The sequence below is a fragment of the Bison bison genome, unplaced genomic scaffold (genome assembly GCF_000754665.1).
Source record: "Bison bison bison isolate TAMUID 2011002044 unplaced genomic scaffold, Bison_UMD1.0 scf7180017864243, whole genome shotgun sequence".
Lineage (NCBI taxonomy): Eukaryota > Metazoa > Chordata > Mammalia > Artiodactyla > Bovidae > Bison > Bison bison.
The window spans coordinates 1,465,763-1,477,538 of NW_011494815.1; the positions used below are offsets into that span (position 1 = coordinate 1,465,763).

At 39.9% G+C, this 11,776-nt stretch overlaps 1 protein-coding gene across 1 annotated transcript in view; it reads right to left on the reverse strand.

Moving 5' to 3' along the window:
- Positions 1-11,776, reverse strand: part of TGFBR1 (transforming growth factor, beta receptor 1) — a 50,425-nt gene that overhangs the window by 34,042 nt on the left and 4,607 nt on the right. The window contains exons 2-4 of the mRNA XM_010847106.1: positions 11,065-11,113; positions 9,359-9,604; positions 5,583-5,813 (exon numbers count right to left, since the gene is read on the reverse strand). Coding sequence (XP_010845408.1) covers positions 5,583-5,813; positions 9,359-9,604; positions 11,065-11,113 — 526 coding nt within the window. The remainder of the gene's footprint in view (positions 1-5,582; positions 5,814-9,358; positions 9,605-11,064; positions 11,114-11,776) is intronic.

Here is an 11,776-nt window from a genome sequence, read left to right on the forward strand (position 1 = left end):
TGCTGGGAGGGATTGGGGGCAGGAGGAGAAGGGGACGACAGAGGATGAGATGGCTGGATGGCATCACTGACTCGATGGATGTGAGTCTGAGTGAACTCCAGGAGTTGGTGATGGACAGGGAGGCCTGGCGTGCTGCGATTCATGGGGTCGCAAAGAGTCAGACACGACTGAGCGACTGATCTGATCTGATCTGATCTGATGTGCTAGGAACTGGCTCCCCACACAACACTAATATCTTAAAGAATGATGCCAAGTAACTTACCTTGGTGATGAGATGTTGGCAGTTTTCTCACCAAATGAATTTGCTTGATTATAACATACAGAGTTTTCAATATTTTATCACACTTCATTTATATAAAAGTATTTACCTATAAAATTTAAGTAACTGTATTTTTGACTATTCTAATTCACTTAATAGTTCATGGACTAAGAACTGTCACCTTAAATTATACTGGCACTGACAATTAAAATATCAGTGTACATCATGTTCTACACTGTTTATGTAGTCTAATATGCATAAATCTGTGTCACAAGTAATCTATATTGAGTTGCCTACTACAGATCAAATTAACCCAACAGGGGTAAATGAAATTATCTGCTCTCTTTGGTTTCTAGTGTGAAATGCGTATAAATACAAACATTAAATCTTTGTCTCTTTTCATCTTTAAGCTTCTCAAATAGGTCTTTCCTTTCCCTTGCTCTATCCATCCACCCCCCAACTTCCTGCAAAGTAGTTAGCAGTCTAATTGTAAACAGTTGTTTTTACAAGGAGACTGCTGGTTAAAAACAAACCTGTAGAAATTAAATGAAGGAGCTCATTTGTATTATGAATAACCAATTCCTAATTATGTTTACAGTAGACACTAACATACTGAAAGTACATACAGTAGACACTAAAGCCTTTGAGCAGGGCCACACCACGTACTTAAAAAGATGTAAAGCATACATAAGAGTTCATTTCAAGGACTTTACTGGTGGTCCAGCAGTTAAAAATCCCCCTGCCAATGCAGGAGACACAAGTTTGATCCCCTGGTCCAGAAAGATTCCACATGCTGGGCGGCTAGGCCCATGCACCACAACGACTGAAGCCCATGCACCTAGAGCCTGTGCTTGCAGTAAGAGATGCCACTGCAATGAAGAGTAGCCCCACTAGCTGCAACTAGAGAAAACCAGCTTGCAGCAGTGAAGACCCAGTGCAGCCGTAATTAAATGCGCTGCGCTTAGTCGCTCAGTCGTATCTGACTCTTTGTGACTGCGTGGACTGTAGCCCGTATGGAATGTAGCTCCTGTCCATGGACGTTGTCCAGGCAAGAATACTGGAGTGGGTTGCCATGCCCTCCTTCAGGCAATCTTCCCGACCTAGGGATCAAACCCAGGTTTCCCGCATTACAGGCAGACTCTTTACTGTCTGAGCCACCAGGGTTATATTTATTTATGTACTAATAAATAAATATTAAAAACACACGGGAAAAAAGGTTCCTTTCAGCAGGCTGATCTTGAAGTTAGAACGGCAAGAAATAAAAAAGGGGAATAGCAAATGGGAAGTCTGGAAAAGCCTGACACGTTCAAGATTGTGTAAAGGGTACTGTCAAGAAAGGCTAAGAGGACAAGGAAAAGTCTGTCTTCCCCTTCACCATTGACAGATGCAGAACTAGAATTCAAAGTCAAATGTGAAAGTCCCTGGGTTGTGTCCGACTCTTTGCGACCCCATGGACTATACAGTCCATGGAATTCTCTAGGCCAGAATACTGGAGCGGGTAGCCTTTTTCCTTCTCCAGGGGATCTTTCCAACCCATGGATTGAACCGGGGTCTCCTGCATTGCAGGCGGATTCTTTACCAACTGAGCTATCAGGCAAAGTATCTGAGCATTAAAAAAAAAAAAAAAAAGTAATAGTTTTCTTGTAAAGACAAAAATAAACAGGCCTAAGATAGATCTCAATGTTCTCTGCTTCTGTACCTTTTAGAACTGCTTGAGAGGAAGCTACAATAGGGAAAAATGCATGGTCCAAGCACCTTCACAAGCAGTGAACAATGGAAATAAGACTAGAACAATATGCATACATTAAAGAGATCATAAGCATGAACAAGACATGATGAACACTGGGCTAAGAGATCTACATTCTCCAAAACGGACACACCCATGTGCATGTCCACACACAGTTTTCAGTCTAATGACTGCTTAGAGGCATATGCTTAAAGACAGGCATGTGCACAACCTGCGGTGCAGATTCCTGCGACAGGCGTAAGGTTAACTTTAAGTTTAGAGGTGGGTACCAGAACCCAGCTCTCTATTGGCTCCCACAATTCCTAAGTTAAAAAGTACAGTCTTTGAAAGAGAGAGATAGGCCCCTTCCTCAAATATGGTACTGAGTAATAAACGTTTGAATTCATAACATAAAATGTTGTTTTACCTCTTCTTCAATGACTGAAAGAACTAAAAAGGGTATTACTCACAGACATTTGACTTACTCAGAGGCATGAGTTCCATTCATGAAGTGGCATTCAGGCTTTGTAATAAATAGGAGGAAAAGCACTTTCTGCTATCATTCAACAGAAGATAGCTTCTGTCTGGATAAATCTGGAAGCCATTCAGCACAGAATAAACTATGACAGGGAAAGAGGCCTTAAACTAAGCTTTTTTGTAAAATGCAGCAAATTCATATTGTACGTCAGATTTTTTTCCCAAATACCTTTTCAATAAGAGTAATAACACTTGTCATTTGGATATAACTTTACAATCTACCAAGTGCCTAAGTGCTTTCACGCAAACGTATCGTTTCATTTGAATCTCACAACAAATTCAATGACATACACCAGGCAGGGTTCATTATTTTCATTTTAAAGATGAAATAACTCCAGCATGAGACATCAGCTAACTGCCCAAAGCCACAGAGCTGGCAAACAATGCAGACAAGTTTTTACATGCTGAAAGGAGGCATAAAAAAAGAGAGCTTTCAGACAGTGGAGCTGGGTCCCTGACAGATCTAGAAATATAGAATTCTTTACTTCATATCTGTATCTTAAAAGGTAAATATATTCTTATTTAGAAATCAACTGCCATCCAGACAGCGATTTCTTTTAATCCTTTAGGAAGCCAAGATACATAACACTGTGCCAGGTGGCATGAGCTGCTTTGATTTCCTTGGGTTTAAGTTTGGCCACAAGAGAGCAGGTCCGAGGGATTAATTCCAAATGATTTAAAGCCACCCTAATTTTCCGTGACTTTGGTCCTTGCTTAAGATATTATTTTGTTCCAGGATACCTCCTGGAATGAGCCAGATATTCTTTGAGAACCCTTTAACTCAGAATCAAAGGGGAACCCCAGGGAAGCTGTAAAATAATCTCTCGCCACTCCTCCACCATTTCTGCCCAAAGTGTCACATCTTCAGAACTAAGGCTGCTCCTTCTAATCCAACTTCTAATTGCCTCCCTCCTCATAGGAGTCTCAGGAATCCCTACAAGGCTGCCTTAAGAGATGTGGGCTCCTTCGTAAGCCTGTATGCATCCTAGCAATCATGGACAGAACTCATGGAATATTTACGGTCAAATTCTATAGAAGAAAACTTTAGGTCATGAAATCAGTTTCTTCACACTTAAATGAATGAACATATATACATATACATCCCTTAAAATATACCTTCATTCCCTTGAAATAAAGCATCTTTCATCATGTGAACTTTTTGTGTATCTGTGATTTTATGCTTCAGAGCCATATGCTTACCCTAGTCATAATTTCTGCTTTAAAGTTCCTTTAATCACTTGATATATAATTTGTGAAATTTTCTTTACACATATATATTTAAATCTTTGTATCCATTAATCTAGCCCTTATTTGAAGTTAATTTGCTTCAGGCAATTGGGTAATCTATTTCTGATCCCACATAAATCAACAAACTGAGAAAAGCAAATATCAGAAGGGCCATGGATCCGTAAAGCTGTATTAAATAAAAAGGTGATCAGGCATTTTCTTAAGGGAGAAAATGACAAAAAAATTCATTAGTTTAATAAAAACAACAAGAACTGGCCTGAGCCAAAGACAGCAATTTCATGTTAAAAAAGCAAATAGCCTTCACGATTTCAAATACACTGTCATACCTGCTTTCAAATATAATAATAAAGCTGCTAAACAGTCCTGAAGAGAATGGGTAACTGCAGATTATTTGAACATCTCTGAACTTCAGCCTCAGCTATAGAAGAATAACTGTCCTTATCCTTTTTATCTCACACAGTCATGAGAAGGTGAGAATGCTTTGAAATTTACACAAATGTGAAAGTGACTTACTGATGAAATGTTGACAAGTCAGTCACTTCTAATTTGTCCTTCCTAAACTAGCCACAGTCAGATATAAACCTAGCTTAAAGACCTATATTAAGGTTCAAACCTGGGGTAGTATTCACACTAGCCCAAATTTTTACAAACTTAGCCAACTGGCTTCAGTTCAGTTCAGTCGCTCAGTTGTGTCCGACTCGTTGTGACCCCATGAATTGCAGCACGCCAGGCCTCCCTGTCCATAACCAACTCCCGGAGTTCACTCAGACTCATGTCCATCAAGTTGGTGATGCCATCCAGCCATCTCATCCTCTATCGTCCCCTTCTCCTCCTGCCCCCAATCCCTCCCAGCATCAGAGTCTTTTCCAATGAGTCAACTCTTCGCATGAGGTGGCCAAAGTAAGTACTGGAGTTTCAGCTTTAGCATCATTCCTTCCGAAGAACACCCAGGGCTGATCTCCTTTACAATGGACTGGTTGGATCTAGGTCTGATAGAGTGCCTGATGAACTATGGACTGAGGTTTGTGACAATGTACAAGAGGCAGGGATCAAGACCATCCCCATGGAAAAGAAATGCAAAAAAGAAAAATGGCTGTCTGAGGAGGCCTTACAAATAGCTATGAGAAGAAGAGAAGTGAAAAGCAAGGGAGAAAAGGAAAGATATAAGCATCTGAATGCAGAGTTCCAAAGAATAGCAAGAAGAGATAAGAAAGCCTTCCTCAGTGATCAGTGCAAAGAAATAGAGGAAAACAACAGAATGGGACTAGAGATCTCTTCAAGAAAATTAGAGATACCAAGGGAACATTTCATGCAAAGATGGGCTCGATAAAGGACAGAAATGGTATGGACCTAACAGAAGCATTAGAGGTGGCAAGAATACACAGAAGAACTGTACAAAAAAGACCTTCACGACCAAGATAATTATGATGGTGTGATCACTCACCTAGAGCCAGACATCCTGGAATGTGAAGTCAAGTGGGCCTTAGAAAGCATCACTATGAACAAAGCTAGTGGAGGTGATGGAATTCCAGTTGAGCTATTTCAAGTCCTGAAAGATGATGCTGTGAAAGTGCTGCACTCAATATGCCAGCAAATTTGGAAAACTCAGCAGTGGCCACAGGACTGGAAAAGGTCAGTTTTCATTCCAGTCCCAAAGAAAGGCAATGCCAAAGAATGCTCAAACTACTGCACAATTGCACTCATCTCACACACTAGTAAAGTAATGCTCAAAATTCTCCAGCTGGCTTAGCCAACTAATAAATACAGTTAATTTTAAAAAGACATTTTAGGAAAAAGAAAGAAATACATTACCTGATCCAGAACCTGATGTTGTCATGTCGTAAATTAAATCTTTTAACGTTGTACCCTCTGAAATAAAAGGGCGATCTAACGAGGGATCCTCTTCATTTGGCACTCGATGGTGAATGACAGTGCGGTTATGGCAAATATAGACCATCAACATGAGTGAGATACAGACAAAGCAGACTGGTCCAGCAATGACAGCTGCCAGTTCAACAGGACCAAGGCCAGATGATGGCTTTCCTGTAAAAGGGCCTCAAATGAAATAAACAACAACAATAACACTATAGGCGGCATCCACAGTTTCCTAATCCTCCCATTTCCTGCAGTTGGTCACTACCATTAGTCACAGCCTCATTACAGCAGTTCATGGAGCTCAAACCCATAACAAGTGAAGCACTTCATCTTCTCCCACTGGCTCTCCTTTTATGGTCACTAGCTCTGTCAACATCCACTTAGTCTTCCTGTAGTCTTGAGCCTAAATAACAAGGCCAGGTACTACAAACATTGTACACCCACTCTCCACCTCCCATCACTCTCAGATTACTAATAAAAGAACCAATAATCTGGAACAACTCTCATTAAATATTTCTTGAGTCACTGGTCTTTTCTTTTCTTAAAAAAGCAGTTTGGCTTATCTTCTTATTCCAAGGCCAGTATATGCTCATAGCAAGAAAAAAAATTAAGAAGTATAAATACAGATGAGGAAAAGTTAAATTTATCTATAGCCTCACAATCCCCCTAAAATTCATCTGCATGTTCTGTGTATCTGTATACCTCCACCAATTTTTTGTCCATGCAAAAATATACCCTGTTTTTTTTAATAGAGTTTGCACATGTATACTTTCCAGTTTATTTTAATCACTGAGCCTTTTAATTCAAGACCATTTTTTTTATAATTTAATAAACAATTTGCATTGCTTCAGAAACACATTAATTATAACTATTTAGGCATTCATTCTGACACTTGCTGGTTCATGGCCCACTACCATTTCCTTCATATCACATCTTTATCATATTGAGATCTTTAGTGGACTGATTTCTTAGAACGAATCCTATCTTTCAGGAGTACATGAGTGCATACACACTGAACAGTTGATTATCTAAAGTTAGCTGCTGCCTTTACATATGAAAAATCTTGGCTCATCTAAAGAATTTTGGGTAACAAGCAATATATGATATTTCATTGCCTTCTGGTATTTTTTTAAAAAAGCAAAATTATTTGAACTTTTTCCTTTTATACATAACCAGTGTTCACTTGTGCTGCATGTGTACACAGTTTTCTTTTATTCTTGAAAACTGATGGGTTTTTCATTATATATATTTGGTTAAGTAATTCTTCATTAATTTTACATAGTATTCTTCTCTCTTCTGTCCATCCTTTTGCCTTTTTCTGGTTTTACAGTAAGCACATTGGATCACCTAGATCTGTCCTCTGTATCTCTTAATTTGCTCACCAACTGTCTTTTTTCTGAATTGTAACAGTTTCTCAAGCTTGTCTTGCCTTAAGCTTGTCTCACACTTGATTATAAAATTATAGTATCCAGTCTGCTGTTCACTTTCAATACTGCATTTTTTAAAATAATTTATCAATTGAGCTTTTCATCTGAAAGCGATCTTTAACAACTGTGAAATGTTCTCATTTCACTGTCAACAGCTGACAACAGACCTTGGACTCTGGAAGTTCTTCCCTATCATGTGCTAAGTCTGTTTCATAGGATGACGTCTACTCTCATTTATCCAGTTCAGTTCACTTCTTTTGAACCACGGAATCTTTCCATTTGGTAAAATTATTTGCTGTCTGATTATCTGGGGCCTGGGAATGAGGGATCTGTGTATTTTAGCATTAGAAATAAAGTAAGTTCTTCATAAGGTTTTGTGAGTCTCCATTCTGATATTTCAAACCATTTCAAACAACAAAAATGGGAAATTCCGAAATTATTATTCTCTTCGTCATATTAGAATTGCAAGTAACTATAGAAAAGTCTGACAGAGCTCTGCCACAAGGACCTTCTTTATGTTGAAGATCTGGTTTTACTTTGCTGTCATCACGTGAACTAGGTAGAAGACTGCCTGCCTTCTGTAACTGGCAGGACTGGCCCTTTTATTCTGAGCTCCAGCAGTGTTTTCTACTTTAACTAGTATGATGCCTAGACCAGCTCTGAGTGGAAACTGAGCACTGGGGTCTGTACCTCTGAGCAATGAAAGCTGTGCTTCCTAAAGGAGAATTGAGAGTCTGCCCCTGGGAGAATGGCATTGAAACGTATATTATCATATGTGAAACGAATCGCCAGTCCAGGTGTGATGCGTGATTCAGGGTGCTCGGGGCTGGTGCACTGGGATGACCCAGAAGGATGGGATGGGGAGGGACATGGGAGGGGGTTTCAGGATAGGGAACACATGTACACCTGTGGCAGATTGATGTCAATGTATGGCAAAACCAATACAATATTGTAAAGTAACTAGCCTCCAATTAAATAAATTTATATTTTTTAAAAAAAGAGAGAAAAGAGTCTGCGCCTGTAGCCTAGTCTCACACCCAGCCTCTCAGCTTAAAGTATTGGTGGGATTCTGCAAGAAGTTCTTTCACCTACTTCTTTTCCTATAGTTAGTCAATTCTTCACTAGACGATTATCATCTGCATTATAAACTGCAGAGTTTGACAACTCTAAATGCATGTAGGTGGCACTTCTTCCATTAATTCTCCTAGCATTAATATAGCTTTTCCTCATTTTTGTACTCCTTTATTATAGTAGGTACTTGGGAAAAGTGACAGATCATCACATCACATCATGTAGTCGCTCAGTCAGGTCTGATTCCTTGTGACCTCAAGGTCTGCCAGGCTCCTCTGTCCATGGGATTCTCCAAGCCCGAAGACTGGAGTGGGTTGCCAGTTCCTTCTCCAGGAGATCTTCTCAACCCAGGGATCGAATCTGGGAATCCCACACTGCAGGCAGATTCTTTACCATCTGAGCCACCAGGGAGCCCACCAGGGAAAAGTGACAGCAGAGTTAAATACATGAACTCAGACCAATATCTTTAACCAGAATCTTTAACCTAATCCTAACTGTTTATGAAGTTTTCAAATTTCTGGCTCTCCTGCTGCTGCCGCCAAGTGGCTTCAGTCGTGTCCGACTCTGTGCGACCCCATAGACGGCAGCCCACCAGGCTCCCCTGTCCCTGGGATTCTCCAGGCAAGAACACTGGAGTGGGTTGCCATTTCCTTCTCCAATGCATGAACGTGAAAAGTGAAAGTGAAGTCGCTCAGTCGTATCCGACTCTTAGAGACCTCATGGACTGCAGCCTACCAGGCTCCTCCGTCCATGGGATTTTCCAGGTCCTAGGACATTTTAAAATGTAAACTATGGTGAAGAACCAAAAACCTAGAAATCATATGTAATAGTTTATACATAAAGATCATAAAGCAAGGTGAAATTACAAAGTGAAGGCGTCTGGATTGTTGAGTATTGCTCTCCATTCCCCCTCCATTACTGACTGCTTTCAAAGGCTGGAGCATTATACAAGCAGGGACACTCTCAGGATATACTGCTATGGTGGCCTGTATCAGGATTCTCTACATGTGCCTACCCTTTTAGGCACAACAGACCTCAGAGAAAGTCTGTCTTGGTACCACCTTCTCAAGCAACATACACCCAGGAGTAAGAATTTTGGCTACTCTTATGACTCTACTAGCATGGACTAGTTACTTTTTGCCTCTAAACTGAATAAACTGGGATAGTCTAAGAGCTTTCCTTATAGTATCAAGAAAAAAGTCTCATACAACTTACCAACAGTTGGAAGTTCTATTTTATTGCAGTGGTCCTGGTTGCAGCAATATGTTGTAGTTATAGACCCAGTTTTTGAAGATGGTGCACATACAAATGGCCTGTCTCGGGGAATTAGGTCAATTTCAGCTATACACATGCTATTATGTATAACTTTGTCTGTGGTCTCTGTGACAGAGACAAAGCAAAGCCCATCTGTGACACAAGTAAAATTGTCTTTTGTACAAAGGTGGCAGAAACACTGTAATGCTGGAAAAAAAAAGAAAAGATCCTATCAGATAAAATTATCAAGGTTAACAATTTTAAATTATCCCATAGTCTCTGTGCTAATATTGACACATTCCTGATTGTATTATAGTTTTTTGTACAGTGTTCAAAAAACAAAACTCTTGTTATTCTGAGAAGTTCCAAATTCTATTAAGAAGCACATATATGTAGGAGTCAAACATGTTGAAATTTGGACCCAGATTTTTTTCCTAAACCTTTTTGGCTTCCAAGTAGAGAAAAACTGTTACATGCAATTTTATCTGTGCAAGGCAAGCATTTGTCCTCCCATTTAAAATGCAGTACACTGAAATTTACAAAGGTTATACTTACTCTTATCAGTCCAAAATTAGGGATTCATATATTCCCTCCACTGGGGAGCGCAGTGTGAAAATCCTACCTCCTCCTCACTGTAGGTTGGAAATCTCAGGGTAAGCTTATGGTAATAGAGTAATGGAAATAGATTTGTATTGAGCCAGACATTCCCTTCTCCTGTGCAAACTCCAAAAGACATGTATCTTCTAATCAGGATTAGAGTACTTTCTCATAAGCAAGGTAACAAGACATATGTGCTCCAACCACAAAGGCAACTGGCTACAGAAATAATTGGAGAAACACTTGCTCCATGCCCACTTTTATCTATTTGATCTTTATGGTTCAACTTGAAGAGTAATTCCTTAAGGGACGTCTTCTAATTATAATCAACACCTTCCCATACACACAGAACCCTTCACTAAGCTTGCCAACAAGGGTAAGTGTTCCCCAAAGCATACATACACTGCTTACCGGAATTAACTTCTCCTTTCCCTCATGAAACTCTAAGGTTCTTGAGGGCAGATTCTGTAAATCCACATCTAGAACTAAGCTTGGTACACAACATTTAAAAAAAAACGTGAAATGAATGGGAGATCACTGTGATCTCATGAAAAGCACAGATCTATCCTTGAGTCCAATTACCCATCGGTAAAGGAAAAGGGAAGTGTCCACGTTTGCAGAATGGCCATCTGCAATGAGACCAGGGAGGTCTACTGTAACTAGAAACAGTGGCTAGGCAGACAGGCAGGCCAGGAGAAAACTAGCTACTCTGAACAGCTAATTTGGTATGCAGGAAAAGGTTCACTCAGCAAGTCCAAGCTGCTCAAACCTTGCACATCCTGAAGAAAGGCTTGTCTTCAGGACTGGTCCTTGGCCAGTTCCTGGGAGATGAGCTCTGACACCCTGAAATATTCTCTCTCATAAGAGTGCTATGTGACTGAGCCCCTGGACACCAAGGCTCCAGTGAACTTTGCTGGCTGGCAACACTTCCCACGTGCTGTCATCCCTGACTGCTAAGTTATGAGTACACCTATGTTTAGGTTAGCACAAATCAGTCTATTTACTGTTTGCTGTTAAACTGTCTCTCGTTAAATTAAGAATGGCCAGGTTTTTAAAATTTGTTTTCCCACCTTTGAATTCTGAACTTGTGACAACAATCAGAAAAACATTTGCCAGGGACTTCCCCGATGGTCCAGTGGTTAAGACTCAGTGCTGCCATAGAGGGGATACAGGTTTGATCCCTGGTCGAGGAACTAAGATTCCACATGCTATTCTACACAGCCAAAAAAAAAAAAACACATATATATATAGGTTAGGGTTATATATATATATATATATTTTTTTTTTGGCCAAAGAAATGTTTCCCAAACAGGAGGTCACAAATATGTTGGGAGAAAGAGAGTCTAAAATAGTGTACAAAATTTTAAGTATATTTATTTAAAATATACTCTAAGATGAATAATGAATAATCAGTACGGAAAGGCAAAAAGAAATGACCCTGAAAGACAAATGCCCCAGGTCAGTAGCTATCCAGTACAATATTGGGGAAGAATGGAAAAATAGCTACAGAAAGAATGAAGAGGCTGAGCCAAAGCGGAAACGAAGCTCAGTTGTGGTTGTATCTGGTGGTGAAAGTAAAGTCTGATGCTGTAAGAACAATTCTTCATAGGAACCTGGAATGTTAGGTTCATGAATTAAGGTAAATTGAACGTGGTCAAACAGGAGATGGCAAAAGTGAACATCAACATTTTAGGAATCAGTGAACTAAAATAGACGGGAATAGGCTAATTAAATTCAGATGACCGTTATATCCACAACTGTGGGCAAGAACTCCTTTGGAGT